We start from the raw sequence: 25,489 nt of genomic DNA on the forward strand, positions 1-25,489 counted from the left end.
ATAGAAGACTATCAAGTTGATGAAGCACAATTTCCCCTTCATAAATCCATGTCAACTACTCCTGATCATCATCTTTTCTTCCTTTTCTTTGGAAATGGTTTCCAAGAGGATCTGCTCCATCACCTTTCTCAGGGACTGAGATGAGGCTGGCAGATCTGTAGTTCCCGGATCCTCTTTCTTGCTCTTCTTGAAGATATGAATGTCGTTTTATTTCTTCCAGTCCTCAGGAACCACACAGGCAAAATGACCTTTCAAAGATGATCGACAGTGGCCTTACATGGATATCAGCCAGTTCTCTGAGGCACTCGAGTCTGCATCCCATCAGGTCTCATGGACTTTTGTACATCTAGTTTCTTTAAATGTTCCCTAACCCAACCCTGCTTCACCCAAGGTAAGTTTTCCTTGCTTTCCTAACTTTCCCACTGGTTACAGGGCCCTGCGATTGCTGAGGTCAGTCTTACCAACAAAGACCAAGCTGAGTATTTTTGCCTTTTCCATGTCCTTTGTCACCAGGCCACTGCCCCGTACTGCAGAAAGCTCACATTTTTCCTAGACTTCCTTTTGCTAATGATATATGTGTAGAAGCTCTCCTTCTTGCCCTTCATGTCACTAGATTCAAATCCACATGGGTTTTGGCTTTTCTAATCCTATCCTTGCAGATTCAGGCAGGGTTTCTATATTCCTCCTGGGTCACCTGTCCCTGCTTCTCCCTCTTGTATGCTTCCTTTTTACCTTTGAGTTCTGTCAGGAGTTGCTCATTCATCTATGCTGGCCTCCTGCCACTTCTGCTTAATTAACTTCCTGTTCATTGAGATGGACTGTTCTTGAGCTTGGAGGAAATGATCCCGGAAAATAAACCAGCTCTCCTGAACACCCTTCTTCTCTCCAGGATCATCTCCATGGGATTCTTTCAAGGAATAGGCCAAAATCCCCTCCTGCACTCCAGGTTGTGATCCTGCTATTTGCTTTTTTCCCTTCCTCTTAGGATCCTGAACTCCACTATCTCATGGTAACTGCTGCCAAGGCTGCTCCCAAATATCACACTTCCTGGTCAGCTCTCCCTTGTTTATACTTACCAGTCCAGCAGAGCCCATCTCTTCATCTTGATCATCTGTGTCAGGAAGCTGTCATCAATGCACTCCAGAAACCTCCTGGATTGCATGTGCCCTGCTGTGTTGATCTGCCCTTCCAGTAGATACTGGGGGAGCTGAAGTCCTACCCATCAGCACTTGCGACTGTGGGACTTATTCTAGTTGTTTGAAGAAAGCCTCATCTGCTGCTTCTTCTAGTGGTCTACAGCAGACATCCACCACAGTATTGCCAATGGTCTGCTCTTGAATCCTGACCCACAGGCTCTTAACTAGCATACCATTCACCTCCAGCTGCACCTCCAATTCCCCCTCCTTGCTGTCCTAAAGAGCTTGTATACATCCACTGCAGCACCTATTGTGTGCTATCCCATTACATCTTTGTGATCCCAATGAGATCAAGCCCTGCAACTGCATAGAGACCTCTTTTTCCCCATTAAGCCAAGAATTGCTTCCAAGTCCGTTGTAACTAGCATCTTTAAAACAACCCAGTAATACCGTTGCCCCAAAATAATCACTTTCCTCTAAAACAAAAGAACAACAGAACGACAAAAAGTGGAGAAGGAAAGAAAGCAACAGCATTTCAAATGGCTAAATACAACTTTTTAATAAAATTCAACATATAAAAAGTCCTTTAATAAGCTGATTGGTTAGTTAACATTCAATACAAAGCCTGTTCACAAAAGTTGTAGTTTTTAAATACTCTTTTGGATGTTTAACTTCATATTTATGGCCCAGGTCACTCAAGCTTATAATGATTTTGATTGCTCTATTATAACTGCTTTCTGCATAAGGATCCAACAGAAAGGTTGTTTTGGGGCTTATAAACTACCATAGGTGAAGACCTATGTGAATGAGAGTAAACAGATCTCTTGCTGTTCTTCATGGTAACGATTCTGTCTTCCTTTGGAGGAGGTACAGGTATTGGTTTCCAAGGAATGGGGTTACAATATGCTGGAGCTGGATATGAAATTCCATCATGATACCCTAAAACATTTAGAAGACACACATAATTAAAAAGGAATATTTATATTACAAGCTTTACATTGTAAGCAATTATAATTCTAATCCAGACTAACATAGAAACAATAGCATCTTTAATGAAGACAGTACAGGCACATCACATAATTTAAATGATCCAAAGCAATAAATCTTCCACCTTTTTACCAATAACAGTATGGTTTTCATACGCATTAAAAAAAACCACAAAAAACAAAGTGCTCAGTTCTTTGTATACTTAGATGATGGAAACTTTTATAAATTGGCTACTTTGCTACTTTGTTCAAAGCTCTGAGGTATTTAAAAATATTACTTCCTGTCACCACATATGTAAAATTCACATTCACTGCTATTCTTCCTCTTATTGAGGAGAAAATTACATTAATTACCTGCAATTAATATCTATGGTACACCAAACAATATCAGAAAGCTAAATACAACAGAAGCTACATGCTGCCTTTGCAGTGGCTTGTCTATAGTCAAATTTCAACACATACTTCACAAGGGTGGGCAAAACAAAGTCTGGGACATATTCTATTGTGTGAACATAGGTCATTCTATTGTGTGAGTATACATCATTTTTCTTTAAAAAATGCAATTAAGCCCTCACACGTAATGCACAATACTATTTCTCACTGCTCTTTAGCTTTTGCATAATGTAGGATGACAAAAGGAGAACAAAAAGCAAGGCTCACAAAATACTGTGCTGTAACTATCATGAGCATTCTCTTTAACACTTCCCTTTGAAAGGAAATGGAGTAGGACTATAGAGGCCAAGAATGCACAATACAAACTGTAAAGATGCATGGAAAGAAAACCTTTGTTTAGAACACAGAATGATTTCCAAGCCTCCTTTTTGAGACAGGGCTTTTGCCATGCTCTTATCAGGCTCTGCATCTCAAATAACAACCTCTTTTCTAAGGGGGATTCAGGTATCCTATACCTTCTGTAACACTTAACACTAACTTTAGAAAGATGCCAATAGAGCGAATATGTTTCACAGAAACTATTAATTGGCTCTATTGATTCCTATAAGGAACCTAACAAGATTAAAATCAATTATACTTTGGTATGTCATATTCTTCTCTTCTCAAATAACTTGAAGAGCTATGAAAAACACACAATGGATCTCACAGAAAAAAAATTCTTTAACTTACACTATATGGGCTAGCTATTCTCAAATGTTAAAATTAGATACTAGATGAAAAACTAAAACAGGCTTCATTTGACATTAAACAATTAGAGGGAGGAGAACCACAAACTTAAGTCACTAAATAGGTCTAGTAAGAGTACAAACCTGTAGACTTCCCAGGTAGGTAGCCATAACCATTTAAAACAGGGCGTGTTTTATTTCTAGCATTATGTAGCCATTCCTTAAAGATCTTCTCAGATCTCTCTTTCTTCTCTTGTAGTTCAGCTTCCCTTTCTTTTTCTTTTTCCTAAAAAAGTCCAAGACAAACCTGCAAAATCTTGTACGATATATACAAAATTTTAAACAAATTTCTGCAAATAGATTCCCAAACTGCTGAATATCTCTTTCAAATAAGTTTTTAAATACAAACACATTTCCCTGACAATGGAAAACTCCTCTATCTTCTTCCCCTACAAGTCTGGAAAAAGAAAAGTCCTTCCATTAATCCCGAGTTCCTCTGAGAAAAAGCTCTCAAAAATCTTTTGTAAGTCTCTGTGTAGAAGACATACTGAACATAACAATGGTCAGATGAACCACAGCCTATTGTACTGTGGTTAGTTAGTTAGCCTAAAGAGGCTACAGCATCCTGGAAAGCCATCCAGTCTTCTCATTTACTCATATTCATACAGCCCTAATGTAGCTAAGATTGGATTGCCAATAAGCCTGAAGCAGAATTTAGATTTGGAAAATCATCAATCAGGGATTTACAGTACAAGCAGTATGCACTGCATTTGCATCTAAACCAAGTTTAATTGACACTGTGAGCACAGTTTCTGAGAACTTACCTGAACTGAAAGAACACAACGTTTAAAATCTCTCTATCTTCCATTTTCTTGGGTTTCAAAAGTTCCTTGTGCTGTGTACTTTAAAGGCTCAGTAGAGACATACAAGCACTTGGTTCAGCAGGAAATAAGAGTTCTGTACTAGCTTGCTTAAGTGGGTTTAAATTACATGGGAAGTGTGGGAAGTCTGCAAAATTAAGATCATAAAGGCCTTAAAATTGATCGGATATAGCTTACAATATTTTAAAATTTAATTCAAAAGAGTTATTATATACACTTCTGAAAATTTATTTCTGCACTCTAAGAGCAAATTATTGGGGGAATACAGACAAATTCATGTAATCAAAATCCTTCCTCACACTTGAATGCCACTCCTCATACTTTACTACAGCAAGGTAGTACTTCTCTAATATTACATATTCCATTGACAAAGTATACTGTAATATTAATTAAATTAAAATACAATCAATAGCCTTCAGCACAATCACCACCTACTTGAGAGGAATTCTGGATGATGCCTGAAAGTGTGGCTTTGTTATAGCATTCACCCTAGTGAAACACGGGACCTAAAAGCCTGTATTTTAGAAAGCTTATTAGGATGCTTACAGCACATAAGAAATCTTTTAAAGCTTACTATAAAGATGTGATTAATCAATATGAAATAATATTAAAATTAGAACTCCTAACCTCAAAATGGTAGAGATATAAATGAAGAAAAATGCTTTTAATTAGAAATATGTGCAAATAAAATGACAAAGATAATAGTGGTACTAGGAGAAAAATGACCAGATGCCACCTATTTTCTGCTTGGGTCTCTCTGCAATGGACTGAGTAATACAGATATACTGCGTGTCTCCCTTGTCACATCAGAATTGAAGTGGCTTTGCTTGGGTTCCTAAGACAGACATAAATGTGTTAATATGCATCTTGTTTCGCCAGCCATATCTCAATGTCTTCCATGCACTAACATTACAACTCTAAAAAATATTCTTCATGTAGAACATTGTCATCTGATCAACTGCAATCAATTTAATTGATAAACATTCTTAATACGAGTTAGAGATAAGGCAACCCCATCCAAAATACATGACTTATACCTTCTCTTTCTTCTTCTTTTCTGACTCTTCAGCTCTTTTCTTCTTTAACCATTCTTTATACTTTACTTTGGACTTTTCTTGTAACTGCATTTTTTCTAGTTCCCTTGTGGCTTTTTCTGCCATTTCTTTGCTCAGCTTTTGTTCCCTTTCCCTTCTTTCCTAAGTGAAAGAGATCAAAGAAACAAAACCTAAACTTTTCAATATATTTCTTGTGATAAAACAGTTAGTCACACATAAATTACCATAACCCTGAAAAAAAATGATATTGCCAACTCTTTTAAGACCTATTCTTAAAAGACGAGAACCTAGTCATCACTATTGGCAGATAAAATAATTTAAAGCATAAGTATGTCATAGGATATGATAAAAATATACCTTCATGATTCCATAAGCTATTATGTTTACTGTTCTATTCATTATGACATCCTTTAAAATACTCCAGATAATTCTTAATGTTTCTGGGGGGAAAAAAAATATGTTGCAATTCTCAAAAATGGTATGTTAGTTTTAGATGAAAAACAAACCTTTCAGTGAATCCAGACTGAACTACAGTTCTACATGCAAGTCAGACAAATGCCGTTTTCTAGGAGTCACTAATGTTGGCAGACTGTATGGAACACTTAGGTGTAAATTGGTAAGAAAATAAGTACTCCAAATGAAAATCAGGTACATGTTTTATGATCTTCTCCACACTCCTTATATTCTTTAGATTATTCACAAATGAAATTGGTCTATGAATCTATCTTCATGTTCCATCTTTTCAGGTCATGAAAGTGAAAGCTAGGAATTGCATTCTAGGGTAGGTGAAGAGCAGTAAGCAAAATTGTTCCCTTTATAATTTGGAAGATACAATACACAAGTGGCATTCACTTCTACCTCTTTTCAAAGTGTGTGGATCTGATGGCACACACTAATACTCTGGAGACCATTCTCTAAGCTAACAAGCATGTAATGAAGGCCTTTTCTTGATCTGGGGAAGGAAGTATTTTCATTTGAACCTTAACAGTAGCTCTCATTCCCCCTTCCTGAACCCTTTCTGGAATGTCTGGGATTCTATTGGATCTGCTCTACTTAGCTTACTGAACCCTGAAGAACTCCGCATACACACGCGATCAAAAATCTTTGCTAGACAAGGTCTGCACAGGACATGGAAGGGAAGCAAAAGACTCAAGACCAAATAGTTTCTGTTTTCATAGAAAAGAACTGCTGAATTGAAAAGGTTACTTTCCTTCCTCTAAGAAATCTTTTTCCTGCAAGCTCTGTGTCACTACGTAGCAGAATCTGAACCATCCATCAATTACAACAATTAAGGATTTACTATACCTCTTGATCAAAGCAGACATGACATTTAGCAGGAAATTATGCTGCCTCAGAATTATTGTGGTTGGCCGGTATGGATGTCTAATGCCTCAAATTGTAACTGAAAAGTATAATGAATTGGACCTGGTCTTCTTCAGGGATAAGAGGAAAAATACAATTACAAAAAGAACAGAATCACAGAATAGGTAACGTTGGAAGGGATCATCTAGTCCAACGTCCCTGCTCAAGCAGGGTCACCTAGAGCATGTTAGACCGGACCGCATCTAGGTGGATGAGATCCTGTCTAACATGCTCTAAGCAAACCTAGAAAAGGACTGTACTTTCCTTCCTGTGTTACATTATACAAGCACAGAAGACAGAAGGCTAGCTACCGCCAACCCTTTTCCTTCCAGATTTATGGCAATCCTGCAAACTCCAATTATGCATACGGAAGCAGAAGCCATGACACTGGAGCTGGGGACAACAGCCATTTCTACAGTCTGGTCTAAGTAAGATAGTTGCTGCCCTTCCCAGCAAAGCTTAGCATTAATCCTACAAGGTAGCATCATATAGAATAAAGCCTTTATCTCATATTACTCTGCAAAATACTAATTCATTTCTGCCATTCACTCGATGAAGTGCAAATATAGGGAAAGTAATCTGAAAGAAATGCATTTTTTCTTTAAAACTTTTGCCATTTTTATTGTAAGAAACAGTGCTGGATAAGCAATGCTATCACACTGAATTCTTACCCATACTACATAAAATTGTATTGATAAGAAAATAATGATGATCATTCTAAAATAATTTTAAGCATAACCTTCAATTTAGTCTTGGCATTCCTTTTTTCCTAATGTCATGTCATAACGCCAAACTGCAGACTTCTTATCTAAAGAAGCCAGTTTACACAATTGCTTGAGTTAGCGTGACCCTATCCGGGTTTGGCAGAGAAGCAATACTAGAATTTTAACAGCAGCTGCCAGCTTATGCATTAACTCTCCCCCCACCCTTTACAAGCCATGCCTTATTAACTGCATTTGCCATAATCTGTATCAGATGCATTTTTTTTTTAACTTATTGATGATAGCTCTCAGTACTGCTGAGACAACAAACAGTTGTGTACACATGGCAGTCAATTTCATAAAAGTTACTTAAGAACTACATTTTCACCTCTTACTTTAGTTTCATTTTATCTCCAGTGCATTCTGGGAAACATAAACTGACTATTCTGCAGTGTAGGGAAAGTGGTCAGATATGAACACACTAAAGTTTCAATATACTGGAATCTAAAACTTCACAGAACTGCAAAAGAAGAAAAGTCTTACTAAGCTAATTTAACATCATTGTTTGTAAGGAAGATGATGATGAATATGATGAAATTCATATTCACAACTAAGAACAATCAAAAAAAGAATTTCATTCTGGAAAAAAAATGTTGAGATTCTAAAACACTTCTGCACTACTGAAGAACGGAAACAAAACTTTTTTTAACAAGATACAAAGCCTTTCATGTTCAAATAGGTAAAAGAAGAATCATCACCTGCTTTTGGCAAGTTATGCAGAATCTAAGTATCAGCTGCTTGGAAAAAAAAAAGACTATTTGTCTAACCTTTTCCTCCTTGTTCTATAATGCATCTTGCTCTCTTTTGTTCAGAGCTGTTCTTCTGTCCGTTATCAAATATGGATCTTTCAACAATGCTTATTTCAAGACAATGATAGTCTGGGACAGATAAAAAAGTATTAATGTAGATGAAAGATACTTGCTAAAATGGTGAGTTAAAGCCATTTGTGAAGATACGAAGATGCGAAATACGAAGATTTCAACTCTTGTTGTTTGCTTGATTCTGTGCATCACCATTGTACATGAAAATTACAAAAGACTGTTCAAAGCTAAAATCTTTAGCTAAGGCTCTTAACATATAAAGAGTATCTAAATGAATATAGAAGAAATTTGAAAAAACAATCGAATCCTTCCATATAAGGTGAATTGCTCAATAACGAGCAACAATTAAGTAGAAAATAAAGGCCAAAAATCTTTCTAAAGACTGTAATTTTTAAAAAGGTGAGGGAGGGAAGTTTCTCAGATAATGTATATTTAATTACAATATTTCAGATGAGTTTAGCTGTTATCTAGACTGTCCCAAAGGCAAATTAGGCCCTATGTAAACAATGACACACCATGCACATTACCACGAAAACCACAGCTATTTCAAAGTTTTACTTCCAGTGAGACATCCTTACAAATGAGAGAGACTCTGCAGAACTGAAGACTTTGCAGCTGCCTAGAAATTATTCTGTAGACAAATCAGAAATGCTTCCTCCTTCTCTCTAGCACAGAACAGCTTTTCCTTCAAAAAGTTAGTGTGTACAACATTCCCAGCTGCTTTAATAAAGCTGCTTCATGTCAAGCTCCTTTCTCCCCAGTCTTCCCAGGCTACCCCCATCTTTATTACTTTCCCTTGCACAAATCCATTAAAATGCTAGGAATGTGCATAATAATATACATGGTCTTCAATCCTCCCTCCACTCTCCTTCCACATATGCATGGGGGGAGAGCAAGGGAAGGGAAACTGTATAATTTGTTTATGTTCAGTGTTGTCAGATAGGGTTTTAGAAATTCTTTCATCCCATGTTCAAAACACATTATCTATTCACTGTATCACTAGTGAATTCACATACACTTTAAAATATGATTACACTTATTACATAAATTGATTGTAAAACATCCAATTACTCGTTGCAAGAAAGGCTTGTTCTCTTGCCACCCCACCCAAATACATTATTAAGGAGAAAGGATACAAGTCTAGCCTGTGGGCTTACTGCTCTGGACTGTGATCTTATCAGGCCTTGGAACCTAATAAGGACTGAGGTAGGGCAGTACTTGAAAATCCTCCACCCAGAACAAACCCAGCCATGGCACTAACCAGTACTGGTGACTCAGTAAGAAATACGTGTCTCACTGTCAGCACCAAGCCAATGTCTCTGCACCAGAGCTATTAACTTTTCAAGAAAAGTCAGACCAATGTATATATAATGAACTATCAAAGGAATCTGAAATTTGAAGCAGCATTCTGCTTTCTTCCTGACTGAAGGCAGAAATATTTAAATCATTTCACAGGCAGAGAACAGCCAAACTGCCAAAGCAAAGACTCTATATGAAATTGTAAGAAAATTTATACTCCTGTGTTTTCATCTCAATAATTAAATTAAAGCAAAAAGGGTCAAGAGCAGAGATTTCTCCTATTCTGTATATTCTATGCAGAGTGTTATTGAATAGCCATTTTGTATTTATATAATACTTCTTACAGCAATCTTTTCTGTTTTTCTGGACTGCAGAATGTGTCAGTAACACCTGTCTTTTCAGATGCAACCAATAGCTCTATTTTACAGCTGTGCACTCTGACATCGTAGCTACCATATTCTATCATCATTTTATGTTGACTGAGGGTGAAATAAGGAAAAGTCCACACTGCCAGTATCAGAACATACATCCAAATCTCCTCATTCATCCTCACAATATTCCTGAATGTCAATCTCATTTAAGAGCCTCAGAAATCTGGGTCATTCAGTCAGTTGTTACTATCATTTCAGTTTAGCCCTATTACACAGCTCAGTCACCAATCCTAACTCACGTAAGTATTTCTTTAATTTCTCTGGAACTGGTATGCAAAAGAACAACAGGCTAGAAAGGAGATCAATGAAACAACACTTAGCACTAGCTTTCTACTGCATAGCAGGTTTACAATCGTTTTCTGCTGAAGTTCACACAAAGTCAGTGCCAGACCCCACTGCAGGCTGGAAACTGCAGAGTTCTAAGATAGGTAACTACAGGGCTCTTTCTCCCAGGCTGTGTTTCTTTAAACAATTACTGTGTGTCAGTTTGGTGACAGAAGTAGAAAACCTCACGATTCCTGAACACTCTCCTGGTATTCACAAGAATCTGACCTGTAACACAGACCCCATGAATGCTGCTGTGAAACACAAAGCACTCTTATTTTAATAATCTTCCACACTGAATTACTCCTCCACAAAGCTACTTAAAAATCATTCTAAACATGAGAAATTAGTTCATTCTATTTGCAGAAATCTAAAGGTATGTCTGGACAAATAAGATCCACGTACTAACATTATACTCATGGTATAATGAATGATCATGCACATGCATGATCTCACAAAAAAAAAAAAGTTCTGCGTAAAGAGACATCAGTAGTGCTAAAAAAGTCAAAGTGTTTCAGATCTAGATCTCTGAAAAATCCACAGTAATAATAAGAAATACTAAAGAAATTAAGCCCAGAGTCATAAAAAGGTTTCAATAAGTAAAGAAAGACTTGGCACTTAAATACAAAATTCTAATTCTTAAATGCAGTTGGCTCTCAAGGTTGAAAGGTGTTTATATCAGGTATCAAGGCTTCCTCCATTAATATATTTCTTGAAAGGTTTCAGCACCTCAGCACCTCTTTCAAGTCTAAGCTGCCAGCACAACCCCTAGTGTATATCAGGCTCTACATAAAATGCAGCAGCTACCACTGACTAAACTCAGAACTCAGCTGTTCAGCTGTCAGAACATTAACCTAGGACATGGAAGATCCAGATTTTGTTACCTCCTCTGCCTGAGAGGATTCAAACTAATGTGTCTCACTCTCCAGAGAACACTGTTTACCAGACTGTGGGCTGGGATGACAGAATTCTTCATTCCTTCTGTTGAAGCAATATAACGCTGCATAAAATAATTAAACATTCATTGAATGAGAGAGCACCTGACTCTCCAGCTTGAAAGTCATGCTCAAGCTCCAGACAAAATGTATTCTGTATTAACAGTGGTTATGTAAAATAGGTATTAAGTAGAAAGTCTTTGGAATAAGAGTTGGAATGTAAGTCTCCTTTCTGTGAGGAATCATGCAACATACCAAGGTCCTTAGCATCAAGGACCTTGTCATTATTTTACAGTGTATTGGTTCTAACCTTTAATATTCATATTTCTTGCTGCTGCTTCCTTCTTACAAATACTGCCAGTCAAACGCAAAGTATATGATAGGAACAGAAATCTTCCAATGAAAAAACGAAAAAGCAGGTAATTTTCCCATCTTGTATCTAATTTCCATAGGTTGAAGACTTAAAAGATTAAATGGTATTTTTCAGTAAGTCCCATTCTTAACTTTTCTTGAAAAGAAAGACAAAAAGGAAAACCTTCAAAAGAATCTGTATTAAATATCTGTGAGTAACAACTACTTTGCTTATATTTTCAGTCTTAAAATAAAAAATGCCTTACTCTCTTACAATGATACAGAAAATATTTGAGATGTCACAGTCAAATTAATATTGCTATTAGAACATTTGTTAATTTTACCACTGTAAAATGCCTAACTTCACTACTTTTGCTCCTATAACTTTGCAAGATATAACATTAATTTAGCATGAAGTAATATATACAAGTTACAGAACAAAGACAAGGATGTTAACAATATGCACTTCAAAATTACAGTTATTTTGGGATGCAAGTATTCTGCTTTCATGGTATCAATTATTGTTATAAATATATGTATTATATTTATACAATATAAATATTTATTTTATATATACACACCTAAGTTGAATTCTCTACATATTGTTAATTTTCTATTCTATTAGCAGTCCAAGAGTGAAGTAGTTTTGCACTGTTAACAAAGGTGGATTTGACAGGATTCGAAGAAACAGTATAGCATGCCCTACTAAATAGGGCTTAGAGGGTAGACTACACTGTGTCTCTGTCAAATTTTTTTAATGTTTAAATAAAAGGTCATTATCAGCCCTTACTTTTAATCCAAATATTTTATTTGACTTTTATTCATAGAACTTTAGGTGCTAAGACATTTTACTAATTAAACTGATATGACAGTTTACAGACACGTGAAAATTTATGGATCCACAATGTGTATTTCTAAGTGTCAGGTACTTTGATTCAACATCAATTAATCAGACTTAATTAACTTAATTAATTACGTGTCTGATCATACAGTTGTTGATAGGAACCAAACAGACTCTGCATCTCAGGATCAAAAGTTCATGTAAACGGTGTGTGTGTGAGGGGGAAATCAGCAAGACCTTGCTATTGTCAATTCTAAGGCAAAACAGTAGAAAGTAACTCAAGCTGTGGTTCTTCAGACACAGTACTGAAAAACAGCATTCTTGATATGTAGCAAGCCTTCAACCCAAATTGAGTTTACAAACTATAAATACAGTGCCTGTGCATGGCAGGCACATACAGGTACAGGCTGTGTAGGCTGTGGTAGGGTACAATGCCTTCTTTTGAAGATAGCAATGTTTAATGTGAGACTATGTAAAAATTCGTAATCAAAACCAGTCTTGCTTCCTTTCAGAAATGCCAGTAACAGGACACAGGAAAAGGAAGAAGAGGAGGCTAGAAAAGACAAAGGTTTTATAAACTAAACTCTATTAAGGAATTCTCCCTACCGCTCCTCATTCTTGGGACATGAAGCAATAACAATAAATCCTGGAAGGTTAAGTGTTTCTTTAACTCAACAGTAATGAGGGCAAAAATACAAACTGGCTTCAGATAGCAGCTTACATACTTTCCAAAAGAGAAGAGAAGCTTTTCATTAGCATTTCCAAGAAGCTTCCACTGAACAGAACAAAGTAAGTTATCATGCAGCAAAACCAGTGTCTGGTCACACTGTGAAGAAACTTGGAACTGAATCCTTTTGGACAAATTCTGAATAGATGTGGTCCTCAAAGGGAATACTACGAAAGAAAGCATGAATGAGTGATCAGCTCTGAACATCTATGATGTCACCTATCACATTTTTGTTGTGCATTTTATACCCACTCACTTAAATCCTCATGGACAAATATAGGAGTGAAAAATTCTTGGAAGAAACCAGAGAAGGGATTCCTAAACATTTAAGACATGTAACCATTTTTTTTTTTAACCTCCCTCCGTAACTGTTAATTACCTAAGTCTGTAAATAGTCTCGGCATCATCTACAGCCTATGTCAAAACTATAGCATTTTTTTTGTCAAGCAAGAACACCTTGACACTACGCAAGTCACAAAGAAGCCACAATGCAGAGATCTTCAAAGTACATCACATGTATACGGTCATGAATCACAGTCATTCCAGGATATACATTTTTTTTAAAAACCTTACTCAGTGATGGAAAACAACATCTGAAGTTAACCAATCTGTTCACAGTCTACAGGGTCAGCATCAAAACATGAAATGGTAAGAGTGGAAGGGTCTCCTCCATTTTTTTCTGTGAAAAACCTAGCCATTCTTTACCTCCTGGTTCCATCTTCAATAAAAACTTCAGCTTCATTCCACTAATAACAGGTCCTTTCTTGGTCTTTCAAATATTTTATCTTTTTGTCTATCGTAATAGATGAAACAATGCCAAGCATTAGTTCAGAATGTTTCTACAGATTTCAGACTTAGTGCTTATCTACAGTATCAACATATTAAAATACATCGCTGGTACCAATTAAAATCAACTTTTAAGAAAACACCTAACTTCAAAAAACATGTAGAAAATGTCAGATGGATTATCAAAATCAATGCAACACTGAGTATTTTATAGTTTAATATTTTAGAGATTTTTCAAAAGCTTAGCATAAATATCAATATTTTAAAAGTAATGCTTAGTCCTGAACACTGCCTCTTCTATAGTTCTTGAATTTGAACAGACAAACTATATGCTTTCAAAGAACTTGGAAGAATCTGTCATTGCCAATAAAATCAGGTCATTTTTCCCTAAAAGAAAAAATATCTTTTTCTGTGAGGTAATAAAGAACATTTAGAAGAATACTCTCACAGTCTTTCAAAATTCTACTGGTAAAATAGAAAATGACAGTAGAAAAGCAGCTTACTTATTAACACAAAAAAGCGAGAAAGTGACTATCGGATATATACATATAGATATGCAAATATAAAGCAAAAGCAGTAACTGTTAGCAGCAACATAAAAAATAGTTGGTAAAATCATTACATTATAGTAGGTATGTAATTATTTAATTGTATTGGCTCCAAAATAAATTAGTCTAGCTTAAAACTAAATTAAATCCTAAATTAACTTCATAAAAATACATCTTCATACTTAAGATTTAATAAAAACTTTACATGACACAATCAATTCTAAGTTTCCTGCAGAACTGTCATTTTAATCCAAAATAAATTATTCATGTAGGTGGATTTGAGCTCTAAACAACTTTACTCCTCTACATAATGCTAATAGATTTACATTTTATAACAAACTCAAAAAAACAAAAAACACTTATGAAAAGCTTCAGAATGAATAGACACAGAGAAAATAAGCTTTTACAAACATTAATTCTGACCTGAAGAACTGAGACAGTAGTTAGTTTTCAATACCCACTCAAGACTTAGACCTATGACAAGGGTATCAGGGATGCCAGTTCCTTTCTTTTTATACTTGAGCAGTTCAGCTATGAGTTGCCTACACAGAGCTCCTTACCAAACTGGAGCCTAAATACTGGAATTAACAATCAAGCAATCAATTTAACATGTAAGAAAGATTATGACAGTCTAATGGCTTTGCTGATCTATGTCCAGTCCTGCATATGGTTCAAATCCCTCTCAAATTAAGACCAATAATGAAAACATGACATTGAACAAAACTTTGCTTGCTGAGCATTTATAATCATATCATTATAATTGCTCCTTTTTATTCATAAATCTAAAAGTAATGCAGACGCAGAAGTTTAGTATTGCACACAAAAATCCTGTTGATTTCAAGTACATGTTTCCTCTAGAATCAAAAGTGTATGTGGAGGGTTTTTTTTCTTTTTTAATGTATTTTCCTCTGTATTCCACTGACTTATTAAGAGGTACAGCTGTAGTCAACTAAAACAGAACAAGTTGAACAGACAATACACTGTCTGCCCATAAATGACAACCTTGGGAGAAAGACAGAAAGTAAGACTATTTTTGTCTGACAGAGATCTGGCATCTTACTGAAAATTGTAAAGCTCTTAGTAGAAACAGGAAAGTAGCACCTGGCAATTGATTTTTATTAAACTTTTAATTCCTAGTGAGCTGCAAAATTCTGTCATATTAGCATAAGCATATCTTACAATTTAGAATGTTTTGTAGCTCAGTATTTCAACAAGCTATTTCTAACTCATAAACAGCCTTCAAAATCACAAAAGCTATTACATGGAGGTATATTAAATTTATTTTCAAAAATGATTTATGCGAAGTGATTGAAAACATGAAAAGCCCACACAGAATACTGTCTTAAACACATATTATACAGTCAAAAAAAAAAAAAAAAAAAAAAAAAAACAAAAGCTAACAAAAACAGCTTTCAAGTTTTGCTGCCTAACCTGACACCTAAGGACTATATTTAGCAGGCAGAGCATCAGAAATGATATTGTTATATAACAAAACACAAGAAAAATGGCTCGTTTTACAGTAAAAACAGCAGAATTCTTCTATGCATATACAAATGTTCTACTTCTGGCATAAATGTCCTCTCATTTCTTAAGGCAAGTAGATTTTGTCTAGTGATGTCTTCTGGAGTTGCGCAAAGACCTCATGCTCATGATGAAGCAAGAAGTTTCATATACACTCAACCACCCCTTACCTCATTCATCAATACAGTATTAAGCAATATGGAAGAATAAATATCTACAGAATTCAGAGAGATATTACTTCTGAAAGGACAACTCACTGTATTTTATGCAGTCTATACACAGGATGTCAGAATCAGTAACTGGATATGAAAAAGATGAATATTTAATGCATAACTCAGGGAAGAATACTGCAAGTTTTGACAAAAGAGCTAGTACCTTTTGATGCTTCTAGAAGAAAATAAAGTGAGTTTTCCCAAATATCAGAGGTACATATGCTCCCCAAGAAAATGATAGCAACTGTCAGTGTTCATGAATCTAAACTTAAGCTTCATATGAAATCTTTATGCAGTTTTAAACACCTTAGTTACTGAATTAATATATTTATCCTTCAGTCTGTATTCATATCCACAAATAATCTTCTGGTAACTCGAAGTAGTATGATCTATGCAGCACAAACGTTAATATCCTAAAGACATCTTAGCTTTTAGCTTCAGCTTATCTTTGATTTGAGTGTGGTTTACAGAAAAAGACTAGCCAATGATTCATCCAATTTAAATGAAAATCAGATTACTTTTGGTAAAAGCTTGGGCCATGGCCTAAGGATGACCTTATCCTTCCAAAATATAATATATAAAAATCCAGACACAAATATGTTTTTCCCCTGTTCTCTGGGCTGATGTGTTTACTATCAAAAAGACTTCCTACTTCCATTTACAGCAGAGAGGAGGAAGCTCATCAGAAAACCCACAAAGATAGTACATTGAAGACCCAAATAAGTCGAAGTTTACAGAAGCTGTTTGAGAGACAGAAAGAGAGAACAAGAACTTTCATTAACTTAGACTGTGAACAGACATTTTTAGTAGGCAGCCCAAACTCTTTCAAGCCAATGAATAGTTGGACAGTTGTAATTTGTGTTCTAACAGAGAAAAATGGCATTGTTTGTGCTGAATGATAAATCTCTTCCTTTTTGCTGTGTATTTTAATAAGAAAGGATCCTTTCTACATCATAATAAATATTCAGAGGTGGTAGAGGGGTTTATGCCAGTTATCCAGTCCGCATTGAGGCTAAGAGAAATTTGGAGCTTAGATCTAAACGCAGGATGTTCTAATGGTTCAAGATTGAATCCAGCAAAAGAGTAAGAAGTTCTGAAACAATGAGGACAAATGCATGAGGTCTGAATATCAAAATTCCCCTTGACAAACTAGTGTTATTGTGATATGTACATTTCTTAGAATCAGATTTCATCTGTTTTTACTCAAAACTTTTCAGAACCAAAAGTATGGAATAGTAAGTAACCAGTGTTGCTACAGACCGTAACACAATGAATGCATGCACATGCTCACAATTACCAGGGGCTGAGCATGCCCACGTGTCCCAAACTTTCCTTTTTTTGCCATCCAGCATGCATGCTTTGTTTGCATGACACAAAGCTGCACAGTGCCCTGCTGAGATCAGGACTCTGTCTGCTTCTGACCCTGGTCTTGGGCAATCTCTCAAGAGGACTTAAAATATTTCTTGATCCCACTCACAAATGGCATTTTGGATAAAGGAATTCCCAATTGCTATCTGTGGCCTACTGAGAATTTCCTGAATCTGGCCTCACACCTCAATTATCCCTCTCAACTCTACCATATTATTTGCCTCTCCACGATGGTACTTAACTAAATCCTCCTTCTGGCTCTACTGCATCTACAAGACATTGCATACATTTAAGATGTACACTTTTCCCAAAATGTTTGGGCATTGAACCTAGGAAGTCAGAAAGGGTAGGGTACTGAAGACCAGAACCCCAGGTATAATTAGCAGAATAATATTCCAAAACACGTATGTCACTCGTCAGCTGACTATTCAGAAAATAAATCCTTTTGTACCTCATGGCGGGTGGTGGGGGAGAGGAACAGTCTTGGAAAATTGTTAAACTCTGTTGGTGTGATTTTATAATTTTCAATTAAAAAGCCACTATTCAGCAAAGTAAAAACATGGTTGTCCAAAAATCCTGAGCAAGTTTTACATAGCTTACTAAAGCATAGTATGTGCTATAACATTTACAACTAAAGCAATATTTACCTCTTCTCTTTTTTTTTGCACCCATTCCTTGTGCTTCTCTTCAGCTATCCTCCTCCTCCTTTCAGATTCTTGCTTTTCTTTCATTTTCTCAAGCTGTAGATTAATTTCCTAGTTAAAGAGAAAAATATATATCTCAAAACTATGGCAATCACCTATACTAATACACTTAATACTGCAAATAGTGCTGCAGAAAAAAATACTGTAAACATTTGAAGATTTTGAAAGTTTCCCTTCATTAATATTTTGGAAAGGATGGGTAAGTAAACATAGCAACATTATAAAATAGAACTGATGGGCACAGCTAATTTTTCGGACTATGAACTAGAAGTAAGTATTTTAATTAGGCTTTGGAAACAATTCAACAAAATAAATCACCCTTTAGCTTACTTACGTGCTCTTTCAGTCAAAGAAACCTGAACTTGTGGCAGTACTCTTCTGCAATTCTTTAAATTTAGATGGAGTACCTCACTGCATTCAGAAAAGTAGGTGACATCATTCAAATGTGATCTTAGTATCAGTAATTTTATGGCTTAACTTAAAAAAGCAAGGTTCTTGTGGATTTTAACAAACTTTCAAAGAAGACCCTTAACCTGAAGATGAGAGAAGAAATTCTAAAGTATTTCATCTTTACAGAACATACAGTAAATGTGCAATCACTTATATTTCTTCAACAAAATGAGTAGACAAAAAAAAAGTGAGATGACAATTTGAAATGCCTAGCTTCTCTAACACTAAAACTAGAATGAAGGGATATTTGTCAGTGAGAATTTGTATCTTGAAATGTCAGTCAGAAGGAATTATTTCCCTGAAAATGATTTTAATACTTCCTAAACTGCATTTAGTTTCTGTGAAAACCTCCTCTTCCTGTAACATTGATTTTGATATGAAATCAAGGAAAATTGAGAGCCTACAAATTGTTCAAAGAGAATACTCAAAACAATCATCATTTGGGAATATAACTGTTCCTATATCTGGGCAAAGCTAAAGTTATTAACACTCCCTTTGAGAGCTGAGACATCAGCATTGCAGGGATCCTGGTTTCTGTAAATGGTGATGACACCATAAGTACCTTAGAAGACCCACTCATGATCAGCTCCAAACCTTTATCCATTTTCTCTACATTTATGACAGATTCAATGCTCTCATTAGCAAAAGATCTGAGACCTGGCAGTTGTTTCTTAGGATATTAGTTTAGAATACCCTTTATATATAAACATAATAATACATTTTTGTATCACAGTGACATACTTTGTCCTCTTCTGACATCTTATATTGTATTTTTTGTGATTGCATTTTTTTCCAGATATAAACTATCCAAGTTTCCTACATTGTAGCAGATTAATGTTACGTTTTGGAAATCTTACAAATTAAAAAAACCTTTTACCTATCCCACCAATTTCTCCATGACTGTAAGCAATGCTCATTCAATGATTGTTTTTAAAATATATTTAAGAGAGAGAGATCTTCAAGAGTGTATTTGGTACTATATAAATGCTGTTAGGTAATACATAAGAAAAAATTGCTTTGGTTCCTCACCAAGATCACATGAGAAATCTATACACAAAAGACATTTTCTACATGATAAAAGAGACTGGCTCATTTTTGTACTCAGAAATCAAAATGGGGAGACAATTACCAAATCCAAATCTAAAGGGAAGTCATGAAACGTGTGGTGAATATTAATAGATCAGAACCCATTCCTCAAGCTTAACAAACTATTTTGGTGTTATGCTGACCTCTAAAATACTGTTCTAGAATCTACTATGGGTGGGTGTTCTATAAACAATATGAGGTAACCCACAGAGAACAGCTCCATGTAATAGCTGCTTCACAGAAAGGTTAGGATATTGCTCAAGGTCACATGGTAAATCAGTAACTACAGTGAGAAATGATCCAACTTTGATTTGACTGTTCTAACCACCACCCAATATGTCCAATTTGATTTTAAACAATAGTATCATTTAATCAACTACAACTGCAAACATATTAATCAAGAAAAGATACAGCTCTCTCCCATAATTCTGTCCCAGCCCCACTATCCAAGAATAGTTCATTTTGTGCCCAAAAGATAGGAGGAGGGAAATAAATGCTGGGATGTGGACTATATCCTGGGAAAAGACAAAGCAGTTGTATAATTACACACCTAAGTGGCTAACAACATCATGCCTCATATCTAACCACGTGGGCTGGCATGCTTACCCAGCACATGCCCTGTCATGTTTTACTACCTACAAACGTGAACGTACTCATGACAAAAATCAACATACCAATTACATAAATATGTTTTAACCCTTTAAACCTGAACCATTACCTAACAGTTGAGTAAGCAAAATATTATACAGCAGCATGTCAATAAAGCCTAACATTTAGCAAAAGAAAATGCACGTAGCATCAATCATGTCAGCACAGCCAAACATAAACATGCATGTCTAAAGACATTAAAAAAAACGGCCAAAACTGTTTATTTCTCACAACCGAAAGAAAAAAAATGTGTATGCTGGTGCCTCTTAGTTTGATCTTAAGTCTAACAGAAAGTAATCAGAAGTATTCACCTCCAGAGCTCTAGCTTGTATGCGGGCACGTAGTTCCTTCTCTTTGCAAATGAACCATTCCTCCCACGGTGAAAGATTATCTTTCAAAGGTGAATGATTTCTTCCCCCTATTACTTCAGGGTCTTCAGCCTTTCTGAATTAAAAACGAGATTATAGAAGAATATTATCTTCAATTTCAAAGTTAGCCAATGCTACTGCCTTGAATAATGACATTTGATTTACATGATGTATTCTCACAACAATTACATTATTTTTCTACTTGTCTAAATCTCCCAAAGGGATAAAAAGGATATCATTTATATGACACCTCTGACAATTCCTCTTTACGTTCTGCTTATTAAATTCTAGCTTATTAGTGATTCTTTTCCTGTTCCAAACTGTGGAGCAGACCAGTAATCTGCTCCAAATCTGCTCCAAGGTAATGCTTGCATTTCCTTTTAGAAACTAAGCAAAAACTTATACCAGAAACACTGAAGTGTCACCTTTCTTCTCTGTTGTCAGAAATTTAATGTTAACATCCTACCCTTGGTCACTCAGAGGTTCAATGCACCTCCTGGCCTTCTGCACGAGCAAAGGACGATCAAGATTTTTTTTTCTTTTTTCAAGTCTTACACAATTGGATTTATGACATCAAACAACCTTGGCATTGAGAATACAACCACCTTAATGAAGGGCTAACATCCGCCTCCCTAAAAAACTTCCACAGGAAATATACTTAAGAAATATGGCTTGCACACACTACTTGATGATATAAGGTTCTATAAAGACTTTTAATAGGATACCTTGCATAACTCACTTCTCTACTCATGAATAATGCAACAATCCTAGCCTCAGGCCAAAAAAATCTTTCATAATGTTCTGTATACATACTACCTAATAAGTAAAAACGAACATTAGGCTCTGTGTCAACCAAAACTGAAAACATGCCAATAGATTTCTTTATAAGCTTTCTTCTAGGTTATACAGAAATTTTTCTTAACAACAAAATAAATAATGAAACTAGACTTCATATTTGTATTTTAGATGAATATATGGGCTCTGGAAAAGAACTTATCTGCATACTTCATTACTATAAGTAATCCTATTTGCCTAATTCAAGCTACAAAAGAGGCATCCAAACACATACGTTAATACTCCTGGAATGAATCCTTTAGGTGTAAGATCTCATTTTTTTCAACGTAAAAAATATTACGTGTTCACAAGGAACAGCAGTATTCTATAGCGAAACATTTGATGTCCCAATAATCTTAAGAATATACTTCTGTGAGAGAAAGCATTTAGAGAACAATGTCAACGTTAAGTTTTTTCTTACTCTGCTCCACTGTTCTTATCCACACTTGCTAACATGATCACTCATTGGCCAGACTAGGAAAAGCCCATTGGAAATGATTCAGGTTGAAAAACAGCTGTTTTCCACACAGAATGTCTCTCACCCTCTCTCTACTGTAGTGACACACATGCTAGCACACTGGAACTGACAGAAAACCTTCACATAAGACAACAAAATAACTCTCTGAAAGTTTATTAAAGATAAGGATAAAAGTAGTACACATTAAAATTCAGGAAACTAATGCAACTTTGTCCAGACTTGACATTTTGGGTAGGGGTACTTCTTCAACGTATTTTTTCCGCTATCCACAATTTGTTTATGGCTCCTGGTACCAGAATAATGCTGACATATCAATTTGAGAAGAAGTACTGATAGAAGGCATGAATTAAGAAAAACAACACTCAGTATGTGTTTCTGAGATCAGTAATTATAAACATTTATAAAGTTTAAGCTGTTGACTTCACTAAAGAAAAATTATTCAGAGTAGTAAATGAAAAGCTTATTAATCACTAGTAAGATAACAGAAAATGAAGTTTAAACGGAGGAAAACACAAGCCGAGTACATAGAAACGTCAGGCAAAAATGCGTTCTTCATAGGAGAAATGCTTCTTCTCTTTTCCAGTATCGTGCTCTGTCTGATCATGCTCAGGTATCACTGGTGCAAGGACTAGAATCTAATCCTTCTAAACGTGAATCCTAACCACCAGTCTCACTCTCCTGGTGTCCGCATTTTAAACAACAAAGAACCAGAATTTCACAGGACCATTTTCTGAAATGCTAGCATATTCACAACTACTCATTTCCTCAGAGTATTAAAGTAATAAACTTCTTAAAGTATTGTATTCTCAAACACATATTTGCATTTAAATAAGTATCTTCAACCAAACTGCGTACGTTTGGCATTAGAACTGAAGTCTGATTAATAGAAAACACTGTGATTACTCTTTACCATATACCACTGAAGTCAAGCCATCAGACGTAATACCAACTTATACCGAAAGTATGAAAATGCCTAACACCATTTCACAACATTTTGTTCTCAGCTTTTCTCTTTTGCACATATTAAATTTCCCACATTAAATGTCTGCCTCTGGCTAATTTTTGTTTAGTTTTAAAAGGACAACAACAAGAGTCTTTGAGCATGTGTGGCAGGGGGAGTGGCTGCCTAAGAAGTGTTTTTTATTATTATCCCTTTCAGAGTTTGGCAGTTATACACAGAAGCTACTATATGAACATTTAGTAGATACTTACTACAACACAGCAGCAACATTATTCAGATGCAATGCCTGTATGAATGTAGTATATACTGTGCCCACAGAGTTTAATGAGCTTGTTCCAGCTCAGGCTGTAAACACAAGTCTTCCATTATATCTCATAGCTGCCAGGCGCTACTGTAGCAACAGGCCAAATTTTAGAGCTGCTTCCAACAGCAGCTCAAGGTGCAAAGACAGGTAGCAGTTTGATTTAAGTACTACAGAACTGAAAAGCATGTGAACAAGACCGCTCTTTGGGAAGAGGTAAAAGGATAGGTAATAGAAAACATGAAACATAAGGGACAATATATTGGCCAAATTTCGTTCCGTTCCATAGCTGCAGTTTCTGAGCATGTACCTGTTTGAAAAATTTTCCCAGACTTTTATCACCTTACACTGAAGACAGGTGAGAAATCTTCTAAGAAATGTATGAGGTGGTGAACACTCATAAGAAAAGTGCAGCATGGTTCCTACCCTCCCTGCTCGGAAGTGTGCACTGCTCTCCACCAGAGTTAGAGATATCCACGCTGTAAACCTAAGTCCCAATGAAGATCAGCCTTCCTCCCCTTTTCCCACTGGTTCTTTTAGCTCAGTTCAGGCTTGCTAGAGACATCTATTACATTACATCCTGGCATTCCCAGCTCTTCCGCCTTCCATTCGCCAAGGGAGGAATAAGGATTATTACGTCAAACACAGGAGATCTTGAGGGAAAGGGAACATATTAAGTCATTCATAAATAAAACTATATTATTCATAAATAAAAGGGAATGAAATAAGGCCAAGGAACCAAGAACTGTGCAATTCATACAGACCAAACTGACTGTGGATGTAGTTGCATATGCTAGGACAAAACAGCCCTTCCATCTCTCAGCACCATAAAAGGCAAGCTAGCATAGCTGCAGCTTCTCAATATGCAAAGACCCTGAGGCTCAGGACAACGGCTAAAGATAATCTACAGCCCTATTAACAAACGTACAGAAATAATCAACTGATCAGAGAAAACACTGCAACGACCTGCGACTTCCGGAGATAGAGTAAAAAAGGAAAGAGGAACTGCCCAATACCTTAGGACGTGTATCCGTGCAAATAAATCTACAGCTATGTGAGTAAATCTGCTACATGTAACAAAGGCCTCAATCAGCGACAGATGGGGTTGAGCACGCTGGAGGCTCAGCTCCTTACTCAAGAGGCAGCCGTAAGCTTCCTTTTCTAACGAGGGCCCAAACACACAGATTACCTATTGCCTTTCTGGCTCTGGGAGACCACTTCCCCCTCTTCCTCCTCCTCGCAGCTGCGGGAGCTGTGCCGGGAAGCGGGGGAGAGCTGGGAGCATGAGGAAGAGCTGAGTGGCTCCTCGCCCTCAGAGCTGGCGGGGGAAGGCGGGCTGGGCCGTGCTGCCCTCCTCCTGCCGCGGGCCCGCGCCCCGCTGCTCATGGCGGCCGCCGGCACCTGGGCGAGACGGATGGCGGTTAACGGCCGGCCGCGCGCGCGCCCCTCCCCCAGCGCCCGCCTGCCCGCTCGCACCGCCCCGCGCCGGCGCCCGCCACCACAGAGCGACGGCCTCCCGCAGGCACGGACGGGACGAGCCGCCCCACCTGCGGCCGCCGCGCTGGCAACGGCCGCGCCGCCTCCCGGCGGCCCCCGCGGCACCGCCCGCCTCTGCCCCGGCTGGTGCCCTGGCAACTGGGACGCGGCGGCCCACCGCCCCGCGCGCGCGCCGCCGCCGGGGGAGGGGCGGCGGGGTGCGCATGCGCGCCGCGGCGGCCGTTGGCGGGGTGCGGTGTGCGTGGCTCGGCCTCGCTGCTGTCCACTGGCCGCCAGTGCGCCTTGCGTGGACCTAGCAGCGGCGTGTGAAACGTGCCGTGGCAGCCCTCACACCAAAAATATTATTTCTGGTTTTAAGTACTGCTGAATGTTTCTCCTCCCTGCACACACAGCCCTGAAAGGGTGATGGTGCCTCTTTCCCTCACAGCGATCCTCTGTCCCCACCCCCTCACTTTTCTGCAGCTGATGGAGAATTGCAATTACAAACTTTGTAAGTGTGAAGCGGTGGGTGTATTGGTATTGCTTGACAAGATCCTCGAGGGAGGCAGGTTTAACAAGAAATATTTCCAATGTATAGAAAAGTGTAAAATAAGCAGCAATATGAAATATGCTTTGTCTCAAATGGAAAAGTCGGTGACATTTTTTGCATTTGACTTGCCACAAAAAAATTAAGTTCCCTGGCTCATAATGATATAAATGG

The 25,489-nt window shown here is 37.1% G+C and overlaps 1 protein-coding gene across 2 annotated transcripts; it reads right to left on the reverse strand.

Annotated features, from left to right (window-relative positions):
* Positions 1-1,669: 1,669 nt before the first annotated feature.
* Positions 1,670-24,874, reverse strand: CCDC34 (coiled-coil domain containing 34). Of its 2 annotated transcripts, XM_062577072.1 has the most exons (7): positions 24,840-24,874; positions 24,482-24,693; positions 20,662-20,794; positions 18,110-18,217; positions 5,159-5,317; positions 3,385-3,526; positions 1,670-2,075 (listed from the first exon to the last, which is right to left on the reverse strand). In XM_062577072.1, the coding sequence occupies exons 2-7, from the start codon at positions 24,676-24,678 to the stop codon at positions 1,861-1,863; spliced, it is 954 nt and encodes a 317-aa protein (XP_062433056.1). In that variant the 5' UTR covers positions 24,679-24,693; positions 24,840-24,874; the 3' UTR covers positions 1,670-1,860. The 2 variants fall into 2 exon arrangements, with proteins under 2 accessions (XP_062433056.1, XP_062433055.1); XM_062577071.1 differs by lacking the exon at positions 24,840-24,874 and having other exon boundaries at positions 24,482-24,735.
* Positions 24,875-25,489: the final 615 nt, after the last annotated feature.

The sequence above is a fragment of the Rhea pennata genome, chromosome 5, assembly GCF_028389875.1.
Source record: "Rhea pennata isolate bPtePen1 chromosome 5, bPtePen1.pri, whole genome shotgun sequence".
Taxonomy (NCBI): domain Eukaryota; kingdom Metazoa; phylum Chordata; class Aves; order Rheiformes; family Rheidae; genus Rhea; species Rhea pennata.

What these genes read in the sequence shown, in the direction of transcription:
- CCDC34 (XM_062577072.1), bottom strand. Translation starts at nt 24,678, where the DNA reads ATGAGCAGCGGGGCGCGGGCCCGCGGCAGGAGGAGGGCAGCACGGCCC. An exon ending in CAGAGCCAGAAAGGCAATAG is followed by an intron (nt 20,795 to 24,481) that starts GTAATCTGTGTG and finishes TTTTTAATTCAG; the next exon opens with AAAGGCTGAAGACCCTGAAG. An exon ending in TACAAGCTAGAGCTCTGGAG is followed by an intron (nt 18,218 to 20,661) that starts GTGAATACTTCT and finishes CTCTTTAACTAG; the next exon opens with GAAATTAATCTACAGCTTGA.